Genomic DNA, 16,311 nt, shown 5'->3' with positions numbered 1-16,311 from the left:
GGAAAGGGTTGCCAAGGGTCACCCGGCTAGTGGGTGGCCAGGTGCCTGGACTGACAGTACAGGATGAAAAAGGAGAAAGACCTCAGATCTATTCATCCCTGAAAATGTGTGGCTCTGTGCAATCAGCTTGTGACATTCCGAGGGTCCTTGATAGTGGAATTAAAAGTGGCCTCTGGCAAAGCAGAACGAGCCATTTGGAGATAAAGCCAAGTGAAATTAGAAATGTTTTAGTAAGTTCAGGCCAGGTCCTGCTAAGTGGCTGTACCTGCCTCCACAAAGGGCTATAAGTCTTGCTTCTGGCCAAATCCCACCATCAGCCTGTGTGCAAGTGGAGGTCAGGGCCTGGGTTCCCACCAGATCTAGCCATGCTGCTGTGGGAGCTCTCTGAAGTTGGCAGGGGACTGACATGAGATAGTCTAACATGAGATAGTTGTTAAGCGAATTAGCAAAAGACTAGATTTCTGAGTTCCGTCCAACCCATGTTGAGTTGGTGTCAGAGTCTGCAAAGGATGAAAGAGACTTTTAAGAAACCCACAAAACCCTGTGCAGGTGCCACCTGGCCATTACTTGCTTCTCTGAATTGGAAGGTTTTGATGCCTCAGAAACTCAAGGGCAGTTACTGCCTCTGAAGCTGAGGTTAAAGGCCTCCAAGTCGTAGCTGCCCTTCTCCCTGTACAGGCCTGTGTCTGCTGGGGGAAACCCTTGCTGCTGAGACCTGAACACTAAAACAATTAGAGAATAGCTTTCAGACAACACCCAGCATGTGCAGGAAAGTCTGGGAGTTTCTCTCCTCGACACTCCCATTTTTTAAGCTTCAGAAAGTAGGCTGCCTTATAAGAGATCCTTGAAATTGGTGGGGGTTGAACATCCCATCATCCCTGGAACCTTTCCAGGCCAAGAAGTATCCTTCAGCCACAAGTCTTTCCTCCTCTGGGAACTCACAGGAGGTTGCCTCCTCAGAGGAAAGGATTGCCCAAAAGTTGGTGCCTTGAACAGAGAAATAAAAAAGGGAGGCAATTGAATTTGGTTTTTCCTTGCAGTGGGCATTTTTTAAAAAATTGTGGTAAAATATACATAGCATAAAATTTACCATCTTAATCATTTTTAAGTGTACAGTTCAGTGGTATTACATACATTCATATTGTGCAATCATCACCCATCATCCTCTCCAGAACTCTATTCATCTTGCAAAACTGAAACTTTGTCCCCATTAAACACTAACAACCCTCTCCTGCTCCCCTAGCCTCTGACACCCACCCTACTTTCTGTCTCGATGAATTTGATGTCTACCTATTTCATGTTAGTGGAATCACACAGTATTTGTCTTTTTGTGACTGGCTTATTTCACTGATTGTAATGTCCTCAAGGTTCATTCATGCTGAAGCACGTGTCAGAATTTCCGTCCTTTCTCTTAATAATATTCTGTTGTATATATAGACCATGTTTTGTTCATTCATTGATCCGACCATGGACACATGAGTTGCTTCTACACTCTGGCTATTGCAAATAGTAGTGGGCATTTTTCATGGCCCTCAGCTCACCCCCGGGGAAGGCAATAACCTTTGGAGAATGGGCAGCCTCACAGTGGCCACAGTGGTGGTCAGGAGACCCCGGGGAATCTCCCATCTCCTTTTCTGCTTCTCTCTCTGCTCTCCCCAAGTCAGTCTCCAGTCTCCATCAATTCAACTCAAGTACATCTGCAGCTAATCATTTTTCCCTTTTTCCAGTTTCCTTGTGTATGTCAGGGCTGAAATCTGCTCATGACCCCATCAAGACTTGACTTGGATCCCTGGGCACCTTAAAAAGCCAATTTCCTAGGCTACCAGAGGATGCAGTATCACAAAGACCCGTGGATGAGGGTATGTCTCTGAAGGCCACAGGCCAAGGGAGGACAGAGGCCCTGGTAAATGTGTCTGGAAACTGGTAGGTTTGCCCTCCACAGAGCCTGGGTCCTGCCTGTCTGGGCAAAGGTCCCTTATCCTTAACTGAAGTGTGGGCTTCCTTCTTCCCTTTGCTAAATACCACTTCCCCTTCTTGAAATAAAGAGGCTTCCCAAGCTAGATCTATCACCCCATAGAGCAGTGTGTTGCCTCTTACAAGAGATGATTTTCTGAGTGGAGTGAACAACGAATGAAATGTGAGGCTGAGACCCCTCAATTCTCCCAGAGTAGCTGAAGGGACATCCTGGGAATGGCTGTGCCTGGGACAGGCTCAGTGTGTCTGGAGTGTGGTGAGGGAGGGAGAGAGGCAGGGGGCTGGTTATGCACGGCCTGAAGGCCAACACAAGAGGGGTGTGGAATTGATTATAAGTGTGCAGGGAAACCCTTAGAAGGCCCTGAGTGAGGAGTGTATGATCTAGCCGTGTGCCGAGAATGAATGGCTAGTTAGGAGGCTGCTGGAGTCTTCTAGGTAAAAGCCCAGAAAAGTCTTCTAGGAGGAGCTCTTCCATCCAAATTTGCCCACCTCTTTTACGTCCTCCTCCTCCTCAGTTGCTTACGGCTGTAACGTGGGGGTCATCCTTGACCACTTCCACCTGGAAGCATTGCCTGACAATGTCCCCTCCAATGCCCCAACTATGTCCAGGCCCCAAAGAGGACACTATCCTGGTTCCTGTATTTTGCAGTTCCTGTCACAATCTCTAGTGCCCCTGTTTTAGTACAATGTGGCAGTGAGGCTTTAGTGATTCTGCCTTAGAATCATCTGGGGAGCTGCCTGGACCCCACTTGAGGCGATGCCAGAGAATGTGCATTATACCTGGCTTGGTCCTCTGTGAGAAAGGGAGTCGGTCTGAATCCTCAACTAGACTCTTACCTCCAGCAGGGCAAGAGAAATGAAATGAATGGCCCAGTTTTGCTGGTGGGTGTTGGCTCCAGATTCGCGTGTTGGTGTAGACAAGTCAAGCCTGAAGTTCTGCCTTTCACTCCTTTTAGCTCTTTGGCCTGCCTTGGTTGGAAGAGGCTGACTTCCAACGGTCTGGACGGGTGGCCGGGGGCTTATAAAGACCCCAGAGACATTGTTTCTGCCCGGGAGCCGCACTTTCAAACCCTCCCGGACAGATGCGAACATCTGCCCCTTGTTAGGGATGCACAAAACGAGGCCCAGCTGGCTAAGGAGTGTCTGGGGCGGCTTCGCGCCCGCCTGTCGCCCTTGACAACGCGGCAGAAGGTCACGGAGGTCCCGCCCCCGGGCACGACTGTCCCACGCGTGCCACGGAGGCCCCGCCCACCCGCCGGCGCAGGCCGCGCACCAGACAGCCTGGCGCGCGCTGTGACGTCACTGCGCCGCGCCTGGGAGAGGCCTCGCCCCCGGCGTGCGCGGAAGCGCTGGACGCTCGGGAGGAAGGACATGGCACGCGAGCTGCGGGCGCTGCTGCTGTGGGGACGTCGCCTGCGGGCGCCCGCGCTAGCTGTCGCCTCGGGAGGTGAGGGAGGCCTGACCGGCGGGCGGGGGCGGGTATGCGCGGCCCCCCGAGACTCCGAGCCCACTTCGTCTTCTGTGGTAGACGCGGGAAAGGCACCCTTCGCGCGGCGTGGGAGACTGTGAGATTTCCGTGCCAAACGCGCGGCGAACGCCGAGCGCTCGGTGCGTCCTGGTCCCACCTGCCTTAGCTCCGCGCTGCCCGGGTGTTCCCAGGAGGTAACGCGGTTGAACCCCGGCGTGTGTGACTACAACAGGGGTTCTCCTGGGCCTGGGGTGAGGCGGAGGGGTCGCGGGCTTCTCGCTCCTGGAGCCAAAGGCCGTTTCGCGGAGTGAAATCCGAGGGTGCGTGTGCGCTCGCAACCGACTTCAGGGTGATCACTTGAGTCCCTAGTTGCGCTTTTCTTTCTCCTCGCCACCAAGTTGTTTTTATACACGTGTAATGCATTAGCCACTTGTTCCCTCGTTCACTCGACACAAGCCTGAGAGTCCACTCCGCCCGACATGACGCACTGCAACGAATCAAACCGAGAACCGGCACCCTGGGCACTCGTGCAGCCGGTGGACTCCTGTGTGGTTAACCGTCATATCCCCTGGGCCTGGGGTTGGTAGGTGCTGAAATGTTGAAAAAAAGGACAGTAATCTGCGTTCTCACTGTCCACTCGGAAGTAACCACGGGTGAATCTGTTGGCTTTTCGTCCAGGCTCTGCACAGTTAACACATATAAATAGATGTATCTGACTATTTTTGTGTAAAAAGGCCTAAACCATATATGCATTGTGCTGTAGAATTTTTAAAAAATTTCCAGCCTGGCTTACACATCTTTTCGTCAGTATGCACCAGTCTGCGGCTTTCCAGTGGCTGCACAGTATTCTATACTATGGATATACCATCATTTATTTGCTTATATTGTCCTGTTAATGGACATAATAAAGATTATTTACGGTTTTTTTTTCTGGTTATCACAAGGCTGTGTAGAAAGGGAGACTATTTAAATATTTGTGCACATGTATATTTCTTTAGAATTAGAGAATTCGAGTTTTAGAATTGGTGGTTCAGAGCGTGTGCATATTTGAAATATTAGGCTGATATTGCCAAATGACTGTCCAAAAAGGTTTTATCATTTCATGTTCCCATTAGCAGTGAATGAGACTCGACCTATGTATCAAGGTATCTTCTTCAACACTGGCTATTACCTCTTTCCAAAACCATGGTTTATACACTATTTCTTGTTTCATTTACATTTGCATGGATACCATTAAGAATGTTTTCATTTGTCTAATGGCCATTTGTATATCTTCTGTGAATTAACTTTTCATATCTTTCACTCCTTTTTCTGTTACCTGAGTTTTAAATTTTGGTGTAGTCGTTTTTAACCATGATTTTTAAAAATAACATGGACTAATGGATAAGAGTGTTACCGGCACAGGGGCCCTTGCCACTCTCAGGATAGAAATCAAGGGAGTGGCAAAAGGGTTTTGTGGAGAGAAAGGTTTATTAAAAGGAAAGCTTGATGCACGAAGGGAGCGCGCTCTGAAAGAGAATGGATGTGGCTCCGGGAGGTTGGCAGGTACCGAGATTTGATACGCTCTTGAGGGCCACTCCTTTCTCTTTCTCATTTCCCTCCCCCAAAGTATGTAGAAGCGGGTCCTGCACTGCCTGCGCAGTGTACCCACGTGCTACTTCCTGCTGTGCATGTCTCATTAGCACACTCGGTCTCCGCCTAGGAGAGTGTTTTTTTTTTACTATGATAATGAGAAAGTTAACTATAGGACAGCTCCTTTAGCTAATGCACATGCGCGACTTTAGAAACTTCCTGGGTCCTGCAATTAAGGTTCTGTCCCCTCGTTGTTGCTTATTGGCTGGCGGATGTGTCAAGTTACAGTTACATGACTACTCTGTATGACCACAGACTGCAAGACAACTAAGTTGTGTCACTGTTGCTTGTATCTTTTGATGAAAGGGCTCAAGCATTGTTTTATCAGAGTATATCCTGTGTGTGTTTTGAAGAAAAAGTCTGCAGGTTGTAAATTTTCTAAGCCCACCATGTCTAGAAAGATTTTTATTTTGCCCTCATACTTGGATAGTGGTTTGGCTGGGTATTGCATTCCAGGACAAAATAATTTTCCTTCAAAGAGTAATGATACTGCTAGCACCCTTATTACAGATGAGCAATTATTATCCATTTGATTCTTGTTTGTGTAGTAACTGACTTGATTTTTTCTTTCCCTTTTGCTGGAGGTTTAGTTTTTTTTGCTCTTATTCATGTTTTAAAATGTTCTGATTGTGTATTTGTAATTCATTCTTTGTATCACGTAGTGTTACTTCCGTTGTGAACATATGTCAGTTTTCAGGCCAGCCAAACTTTGTTGTCTGTTTTTTTCATCTCTTTTCCTTAGTAATCTGTGTCCTCTGCTGCAACTTCTATTGCAGTGGTTCAAGCATTCTTTTGCCTGAATCTAAGATACAGAACCTGTTCTTGGAAGCCTTCTGTATTGCACATGCCCTTGACATTGTCAGCTACGTGGATAAGTGTGAAGGTACAGTAGTTTGGATGGATCAAGTGATGGGTGAATTTAGCCAAGAAAATATACAATGGGGGCAAAAGAATATGGTTATAAGAGAATTCACCTCTAAAGAAAATTCAAGCATTGCAAATTTATTTCCCAAAATGAACCCTGGCTGGCCGAAACCTCACATTCAGTACTTTCAGTCATTTATTGATTTATTTTGCTTCTTCCTTCTGCTCTCACTTTGGGGTACTGTTTAACTTGTGCTGCAGCCTTCACAAGAATTCAGGCAAATTTCTGGTATTCCCAGGCTTTTTTGGGGAGGAGGAGAGGAGTAGCACTTGCTGGTGAGATTTCACTGTTATCTGTGAGACAGCTATTTATACTGCTAATAGGATTTGATGATACAGCCTTCAGTCCTTAACTGCTTAGACTTTGAGTGGCATTGTCATCTGTATAAACCATGGTGCTGGGGCTTAGGGTACAAGGTGGGCCTTTAGCATGAGGGCATGAGATGCTTGGTGGTGGGGGAGAGGGGAGAAGGGAGAGGGGCTGAGTTATCTGAGCCATCTGCGCAGGTCGAACCACCCACAGGTAATAGATTAGCAAAGGCCTTAGTAGTTAACAGCTGAGTGGTTGGCCAGAACTAAGACAAAAGAAAAATCTCCAAGTGTTTTTCTACCGCTGGGCAAGAAGAGAGGGAATGAAGTTTGAAGGAAGAGGGGGGAAAGACAGGTTGATAAGAAAACAGTGTAGGAAAATAAACATTTTTCTCCCCGCCCCTGTCAAACACCAGGTTGTAAACAGGGCAAAGGTGATTTCCACAAATGAGAAGTCATTGAGGCTGGTGGTGGTGTTTGCTGTCTCAGATCACAGCACTGATTCGGGATGGATAAAATGTATCCAGTTCACACTCCAAGTGCAATGCTTTAGGTTCAAAGTCAGAGGATGTTCTCCTTGAATTGCATTTTTGGTGCCCTCTCTGTAGTTAGCTAGAATTTTTCTTAAACACCATCCTGCTCAGTCTCCATACGGAAGACTCACTTTTTCCTCATAAGCTTCCACAAAGAAGTTATGTACCATTTTGTAAAGATAGATTTTAGGAGGTTTATTTCTGATATGGCTAGTATTTCTGCTACAGCCACTAGGAATTACAGACCATGAAAGGTGTAGCTTGGAGAACCAGTGTCTATGCAGGGGCCTCATCTGCACCTGCTTTTTACCAGGTGAATCGCCATAGATCAGGTAAATTGAGTAGGTGTGGACTGAGACATGGGAATAACTAATTTTAAAAGAATGGCTCAGTTATTTAGCAGCCATATAATCAAGAAATGTGATTGGAATATAAAAATTAGTTTTCAGATAGCCAAAATGAGTGCCCTATTTAAAAAGAGCAGATTCTGTAGCAATACTATTATATTGAGAACAAATAGAAAGATTGAAGTCTTTTTGGTGGAGCTGGACGTGTCAGGTAGCTGCTGGCACGATGGAGGAGAAATGAAGAAATTGCATTGCCGTTGTAGTTCGCACACGTCAGTGTTCTGGCATTTACAGGCAAAGGAATGCCCGCGTGAATTTCGCATGGCGCTTACTTTTTTGTTTGGTTTTTAAACTATTTAAGTGTGTTTTTCCAGGACCTATCAGCTCTAAGTCAAGTAGTTGTTTCAATCTAGTTGTGGAGGACGCAGCTCACAGTGGCCCATGTGGGGATCGAACTAGCAACCTTGTTAAAAGAGCACCCCTGCTCTAACCAACTGAGCTAAGCGGCTGCCCCTGGAGCTTACTTTTAAAGTAGGAAAACATTTCATTTTAACCATCATGATTAGAAGCCTTTCTAAAATGGAATATCGCTGCACCTTTCTTTGATGCTTCCAGGGTCAATATTATGAATGTTAATTACGGTCCTCAGTGGTAATAGACAGACCTCCGGGGATATGATGACTCTTGAAATTGCATCGTGAGTGGAAATTGCATCTTGAGTATTTGTCTTTTTGCCTCCTTTACTCTCTTTTTGCTTGCCAGGTTTCCCTGGGGACGTGTTCCCTCCTCTTCTCCGTTTTCCAACGTAGACTGGCAAACTGGATGATAAAACTTGTTAGCCGCACATTTTTAAAAAGAGAAGGATTGTGAGTGGGGACAGGCTTGTATGAAAAAAAGTCGGGGTGTGGATTTTGTGTACTATTTTTTACTTTATAGAGGTGCCCGTCTCCTTTTGTTTTTTGTTTTGTTTTCTTTGTATTAAAGGAGTTGATGTTTCTTGATAGAGTATAAGACAAGTATAGCTTGGTACAGAATGATTAGAACAGGCCCTGAAACATAGTGCAGTTTAAGAAACAGTGAAAATGTTTGAGAATGCCAGAGGTAAGAACTTAGAGCTTTTTTGGGGGGATACAAATCTTTACTTGATACATAAGCGGAAAGTGAAGAGCTTTCTGTCTAGAGTATTGATATACTTAAAACACATCTTACCTGAAGTAATTACAGAACTTAAGAAACAAAATGTTTGCACAAATTTCAGATGTGAATGAAATAGCTAACCTGTGGTCTCTAGTAAACATTGAGAGAATGATGGAACTGTCCAAGAAGACTTCCTGAAAAGCAGAGAATTTCATGCTTATAAGCATAAAACTATGGTAAAATGATTGGAAGTGTTCTGGGGGGAAAAGCTAAAGGCTGCATTAAACCTTTGTCAGTCTGATAGTGAAAATGCTACCTTGTTTTCAAACGTGTTTCCTTAGTTATATGAATGTAGTAAAGCATCTTTGTGTATGATTCAAAGCCATTTATGTTTGTCCTTTTTGTGAACTGCCATTTTTCTCTTGTGCCTTTTTCTTACAGATGTGTAAGCGATCTTGCTATATTAAAGAAACTTAGCCCTCTGTCACGTTTCAAATTTTTCCTAGTGTGTTTACATATTGACTAATTTTTTTTGATAGTATGGTTATTGTTTAAATTTAAATTTTTGATTGAGATATAACTGATGTATAACATTATTAACTTCAGGTATATAGCATAATGATTTAATATTTGTACGTATTGCAAAATGATCACCACAGTAAGTTTAACATCCATCACCTCACATAGTTGCACTTTTTTTTTCTTGTGATGAGAACTTTTGAAGATCTGTTTACTTGAATTTTTATATGGTCCATAGATTTATGGTTCTTGGGTTATGTGTCTTTAGAAGGAGTTTCCTTAATCTTAAAGCATTAAAGAAAAAGATGTCAAGGTTATCAGCATCATTAGCTGTTCGATAGGGAAAAGCAGCGCAAAACCACAGTGAGACACCACTTCACACCCACTTGGGTGGCTGTCATCAAAAGTATGGGCAATAACAAATGTTGGCAAGGATGTGGAGAAATCGGACCCCCATACAATGCTGGCAGGAATGTACAATGACGGCACTTTGCAAAACAGCCTGGCAGTTCCTCAGACGGTTAAGCATAGAGTTACCATTTGACCCAGCACTTACATTCCTAAGTATATATACAAGAGAATTTAAAACATGTGTCCACACAGAAACTTGTACACCAGTATTTATAGCAGCATTATTCATAATAGCCAAAAAGTGCAAACAATCCAGTTGTCCATCAACTGATGGATGGGTGAACATCATGTGGTCTCTCCAGATCATGGACTATTATCCAGCCATGAAAAGGAGTGAGGCATGATAAGTGGTACATTGTGGATGCACCTGGAAAACGTTACATTCAGTGAAAGAAGCCAGACACAAAAGACCATGCGAAATGTTCAGAACAGACAAATCCATAGAGACAGAAAATAATTGCCAGGAGCTGAGGGGTAGGGAGGATGGGGAGTGACTTCTAATGGGTGTGGGGGTTTTCTCTAGGTGATAAAAATGTTCTGGAATTAGATATTGGTGATGGCTACACGACTTCGTACACATACTAAAAACCATTGACTTGTACACTCCACATGAATTATAACTCAGTAAAGCCGGTTTTAAAATATCTCATGTTTTATTCTACTTTTTTTTTTTAAGGATTTTTGCTTATTTATCTATCTGTTTATTTAAGGAGGGTGCAGCTCACAGTAGCCCATGCAGGGATGGAACTGGCAACCTTGGTGTTATTAACACCACGCTCTAACCAACTGAGCTAACTGGCCACTGCCCATTCTAGTACTTTTAGCTTTTATTTTCTCTTTTAAAGTCTCTCTGGAATTTGTTTTGTTTTAATAAGCGAGGGAGGAAATTAATTTTAATACTGTAACTTTAAATTAATGTGCCTTAATATTTGATAATAGTATTTCCTCACGTTTTGCAAAAAATTCTTGGTTATTTATGCACACTTATTTTTCCATATGAATTTTAGAATTAGCTTGCATAGGTCAAAAAAAAATCCCGTTTGAGTTTTTGTTGGGATCATGTAAAAAAATACAGACTAAATTAGAGAATTGACATCTTTAAATATTTACTCTTCAAGGACATTTACCCAAACTTTTTATATCCCTTTGCAAACGTGTTTTATGTCCACAGTACGTTTTTTTAGTGTGTTTTGTAATTGGCCAATTTTTACAAATAAGTTATTTTGTAAATAGGTTTTTGATAATACATAGCATGAAATTCAGAAGCCACAAAGGTGTATGCTGTGAGAAGCACCTGTCGCTCACTGCTACCCCCCAGACAGCAGTTCTCTTTCTGGTGGCAGCGCCCTTTGCCAGTTTCTTGGGTGTTCTCACAGAGATATGCTTGGCTTATGAGAATAATTTACGTGTATGTGTACACACACATTCACCTTCCTGTCTATGTGTCAGAGCATTCCATTATATATATGTAATTTATTTACTAATCCTCTACTGGTGACCCCCAGCCAGGTCATTAACCCCTGACCCCTGAGAAACCCCTGCACTGGATCCTCATCTGGTCTGTTTGGGCCTTCATGTGACCCAACATTGACGGTGGAAGGGGCTAGCCCTTTGGTGACAGCCACTTTGTTTTTAGAGTTTAATTATTGTTTTGAGTAATTAAGTATTTATTTGCCTAAAAAGGTATCCATTGAGAAGTCTTGCTCTCAGCGCAGTACCCCTCTCCTCCACCCCCACCCTTATAGGTTGTCACGACTATTAGTTGCTTGTATGTCCTGTCAGTGTTTACTTGAACACAGTAAGTAGAGAGATGAGTGTATATCTTCCACAAGCACATACGTTTTTCTGTATTCTGTTCTTTATTTACTAGATCTTGGAGAGCTTGCTTTATTAGCACAGAGAGTTTCTTCGTTTTTTGATTTTTTTTTTTTTTAGTAGCCACATAGTAGTAGTAATTGCTAGTTGGGAGGCAAGCAGTTGTCTGTAGAGGGACATTTAGGTGGTTTCCAGGCGTTTGTTGTTACATACAGTGTTATGATGTTACAGTGTACGGCCTTTCATGTCTTTCAGTACAGGTTGAGGTGTACCCGTAGCATGAAGTCCCCAAATAGAATTGCCAGATTAGAGGGTTACACGCATTTTGTAATCTTGACTGATTTGGCCCAGTCGGCTTCCACTGGGCTCAGGCTGTCTCCTGCTGCCGTGAGCAGTTTACAGAAGTACTGTCGGAAAATTGCTCCTGAAAGGAATTCTGTGCAGTTCTGTTGGCATCTCACTTCATCTGAGCTGGTGAGGATGAATTGGTGTGAACTGGAGCACAGTGCCAAAGAGGGGGCCCAAGCTCAGGGGGTATTGATTGAGTTGGGCTGGGCCTGCCAGGCCCTGCCCTGTTGAAGCAGCTGCCTTCACTTCATACCTGCAGGCCTGGCTCCAGCTTGGATTTACATACCACTCCAGGTGGCCTGTGAGGAGATCCAGCCCCCCACCCCCACCCCCCACCCAGGCAGCACCACGGGGAGCTCCTCTGCTTATTCAGGCGAAGTTCTGAGAGGCTGTGTGTACATCTCTGTTTGCAAGTTTAAAGTGACTCGGGCTGAAACTTGTGGCCAGTCTCCTACTCCTGCCCCCAAGCTTTCTTTTCTTCCATTCCTCCTCCTTTCTATCTAAAAAGGAATGCATATAATATGTATGTGCAGTTTTGAAAAGAAGCGTAAAATGAATACCCATTGCCTAGGCCGTCCTCCGTGATGCATCCCCTTCTCTCTCCCAGAGGTCACCGCTGACCTGAATTTTCTGGTTCTTATTCCCTTGCTTTTCTTTATATTTCTGTACATATGTATACACACACACACACACACACACACACACTTTATTGAAATTGTATGTATTCTGGTGGGACTTTGCTTTCTTGGGTCATTATGTTTTCTTAGCTTTCTCCATGCTAATAGTGTAGTTCATTAGTTTTTCCTGCTTATTCTGCTATGTTAATATGCATTCATTTCTTTATAATTCCTGACATATACCTAAGTGGAATTGTTGGATCCTTTGGTATGTTCCAGTGTATTAAATAATGCAAAACTATTTTCCAAGAAGAATTGTAACATTGTATAATCCACCAGCAGACAATGAAAGTCCCTTTCACTCCACACTCACATCCAGTGCTTGGTATTCTCAGACTTTTTGATCTTTGCAAGTCTGGTGAGCATTAAATGGTACCTTGTGTCTGTGTATGTTTGATTATAAGATATACATCAGAAAGTACACGGACTCCATGTGCAGTTCGATGAAACTAAGATTCATCCATGTCATTGTTCTCTAATATCCCATTGAATGAATATACTACTTTTGGGTTCTTTCTGCTGTGGGGTTTTTGTAAATGAGGCAGCTGTGAACGTCACTGTGCAGGCATCCTGCCTCAAGATGCAGGCATTTCTCCAGATTATGTGAGTAGGAGTGGCATTGCTGGGTTCAGGGTATGCGTTTTCAGCGCACAACGTGACTTTTTCAGCGTGGGTCCTGATTCACGTTCCACCAGGTCTGTGTGAGAGTTCCCACGGCACCACGTCTGCGTCACACTTGAGATTTCCAGATGTTTTAAATGTTTGTCAATTTCATGGTTACAAAACAATGTTTCACTTGTGATTTTAATTGCATTTTAATGGATTACTAGTGAAATTGAACATCTTTTTTTCATTGTTTATTTGTCATTTGTTTCATTTTCTGTGAAATGCTTTTCATGTCTTTTGCCTCCATTTTTCTTCTGGATTGATTGACCATTTCTTACATATATGTTCTTTATGGGTGCTAATCTTTTATCAGTTAATCCTTTGTCAGTAATTAATAATTGTTGGAAATATGTTCCCCCAGTTTGTGGCTCACCATTTTACTCTCGTCTTGATATCAGTTTTTTTGTTTGTTTGATAAACAGAAGTTGTTAATTTTAATTTAGTCAAATATACCAATCTTTAGTGGTTTACCCCAAGGTTCTGCAAACTGAGGCCCGTGGGTCAAATCAGGCTCATGGCCTGTTTCTGTGAATAAAGTTTTATTGGGATGTAGAAATGCCTGTTCTTTTACATGTCATCTGTGACCGCTTTCCTGTCACATGGCAGAGCTGAGCAGCTGCAAGAGAGACCGCAGGGCTCGAACAGCCTAAAATATTTACTGTCTACCCTTCACAGAAAAAGTTTGCTAACGTCTGTTTACCCTAAGATCATAAAGATCATCTGCTTTTCTATAAAAGTTGTTCTCTGATGCATTTCTACCAGACAGGAGCGTAGCCTCTTCTTTGAAGCTTTACGCTTTTTCTCTTTGCTGGTAAACTTTCTCATGGGCATCATTTTCCAGATTAGAAAAGAGTTGCAAACTAGCAACCACAGGCTAATTCTGGTTATAAACAAATTTTGTTTGTTACAAACATGTAAAAAAGTAATTGCAAACATTTGAAGTCAAACTTTACGTAAATATTTGAGTTTCTTATTTCCTATAAAAAATTAAAAGTTCTGAGCGTCTTGGCCTGCGTTTGACAATGGCGACGATCTCCTAGAGTGTGGTGGCAGCTGCTGCCTCCCACGGATGAGCCTGCCCTCTACAGTTTGCTGTAGTACCCGTCCTCGTCCTCCTTCCTTCCAAGCCCATTAGTGAGTGCATTGTTTCGTTGTCTAGTAAATTATTTGATTGATTGTCTAGTGCTAAACTAGCCTTGCATCTCTGAGGTAAACTTGCTTGGTCATGATACAGTATCATTTTTACATATTGCTGGATTTGATTTGCTAATATTTTATTCAGGACTTCCATGTCTGTGTTCATGAGGGAGATGAGTCTATTATTTTTAGTGTGTATGTAATGTCGTCGTCGTCAGGTTTTGATACTAGGGCTGTGCTGTCCTCATAAAACTTGTAGGGAAATACTCCTTCTTTTTTCTACTTTCGTGAAAGAGTTTGTGTAAGATTAGTGTTGTTTCTTCCTCAGATGTTTGATAGAATTCACAGTAAAAATTCTGGGTCTAGAATTTTATTTGTGGAAATATTTTTGAAAACAAATTCAGTTTCTTTATTGGTTACGAAGCAATTCAGAATTTCTGTTTCATCTTCTGTCACTCTGGTTAGATTTTATTTTTTTCGAGGATTTTGTCCATTTCATCTAAGTTGTCAACTTTCTTGGCATAAATTTGTTCATAATGTTTCCTTACTATCCTTCTAATGTCTGTGGAATTGGTAATGAGATCCCCACATTCATTCCTGATGTTGTTGGTAATTGGTGTTCTCACTGTGCTTCCTTAGTCTGTTTAGGGGTATTATTTTGTTTGTTTGTTTGTTTCTTAAAGATTTTATTGGGGAAGGGAAACAGGACTTCATTGGGGAACAGTGTGTACTTCCAGGACTTTTCTCCAGTCAAGTTGTCCTTTCAATCTTAGCTGTGGAGGGTGCCGTTCAGCTTCAAGTTGTTGTCCTTTCAGTCTTAGTTGTGGAGGGCGCAGCTCAGCTCCAGGTCCAGTTGCCATTGCTAGTTGCAGGGGGCGCAGCCCACCATCCCTTGTGGCAGTCCAACCAGCAACCTTGTGGTTAAGAGCCCACTGGCCCATGTGGGAATCGAACCGGGAGCCTTTGGAGTTGGAGCACGGAGCTCCCACTGCCTGAGCCACCGGGCCGGCCCTGGTGAGGGGTTATCAGTTTTGTTGATCTTTTTCAAGAATCATCTGTGGTGTTGTTAATTTTCCCATTGTCTATTCATTTTCTATTTCATTGATGTCTTTGTTATGTCCTCTCTTCTACTTTCTTTGGGTAGACTTTGTACTTCTTTTTTCTATGTTGAAAACTTAGGTCATTGATTTTAATTTGCCATTTATTATTTGTCCCCCCTTGTTTTTTTTCCTATCTCTTCTTCCTTTCTTTCTTTTGGATCAAGTACATATTTTTAGAGTACAATTTCAGTTTAATGTTTTTTTTAGCTACATCTCTTTACATCATTTTTAAGTGGTTACTCTGGTGAATGCAATGTTCAGCCTTAACTTTTAATAGTCCGGTTAGAATTAGTATTATAATACTTAGTATAAAATGTAAAAAACCTTAAAACTATATAGATGCATTTTCACCTTCCACCCCATCTTTTATGGTAGTTGTCTTATGCATGGTGTACATGTTAGAAACTCACAAGACAGTGTTTTAATTTTTGCTTTAAGCTGTCATATTTTTTAAAGAAATTAAGAGAAAAATACTTTTATATTTAGTGGGTTACCATTTCTGATGCTCTACATTCCTTCTTGAAGATCCAAGTTTTTGTCTGATATCATTTCCATTTAGCCTGAACTGTAGCATTTCTTTTAGTGCAAGTTTACTATTTAAGACTATAGATATTGTACCATTGTCTTCCAGCCTCCATTATTTCTGCTGAAATGTTAGCTGTAATTCAAAGTATTGTTCTTCCATGCATGTAATGGGGTTGTTCTCACTGGCTGCTTCCAAGATTTTCTCTTTTTATTAGGTTTTCAGCAGTTAGACTGTGATGTGCTTGGTGTTTTTCTTTGAAATTACCGTGCTAGTGGGTGGTTCATTGAGCTTTTTTGAATCTGTAAATTTATGTCTTTGCCCAACTTTGGGGAGATGTTTGTTTCTTCAAATATTTTTCTGCTCTATTCTGTTTCTCCTCTCCTGGGACTCCAGTTACATGTATGTTAACCTTTTTTCTATTGTTTCACATATACCTGAGACCCTGTTTATTTATATTTAATCTTTTTTTCTCTGTTTCACATTGAATAATTTCTGTTGATCTATTTTCAAGTTCACAGACTTTTCTCTGATGTCTTCATTTGGTTACTAAGCCTTCCAGTTAATTTTAAAATTTCATAGATATTATCATTTTTATTTTTAGAATTTCCATTTGGTTCTTCTATTATAGTTTATGTCTCTGAGATTTCCCATCTTTTTCATTTTGAGCATACTTTATGTCATATAGTATTGTTATAACGGCTGTTTTAAAATCTTTGTCTTGTGATTCCAACATCTGGATCTTCTTGGCACCAGTGTCCGTTGATTGACACTTCTCTTAAGCAGGCATC

General features: G+C 42.4%; 1 protein-coding gene across 1 annotated transcript in view; it reads left to right on the top strand.

Moving 5' to 3' along the window:
- Window positions 1-3,277: 3,277 nt before the first annotated feature.
- Window positions 3,278-16,311, top strand: part of TRAP1 (TNF receptor associated protein 1) — a 41,121-nt gene continuing 28,087 nt past the window's right edge. Inside the window, exon 1 of the mRNA XM_033101382.1 lies at window positions 3,278-3,421. Coding sequence (XP_032957273.1) covers window positions 3,346-3,421 — 76 coding nt within the window. The 5' untranslated portion in view covers window positions 3,278-3,345. The remainder of the gene's footprint in view (window positions 3,422-16,311) is intronic.

The sequence above is a fragment of the Rhinolophus ferrumequinum genome, assembly GCF_004115265.2.
Source record: "Rhinolophus ferrumequinum isolate MPI-CBG mRhiFer1 chromosome 15 unlocalized genomic scaffold, mRhiFer1_v1.p scaffold_54_arrow_ctg1_1, whole genome shotgun sequence".
NCBI classification, from domain to species: Eukaryota; Metazoa; Chordata; class Mammalia; order Chiroptera; family Rhinolophidae; genus Rhinolophus; species Rhinolophus ferrumequinum.
Note: the sequence above shows the minus strand (reverse complement) of the source record. Positions and strands in the feature narration are given on the sequence as shown.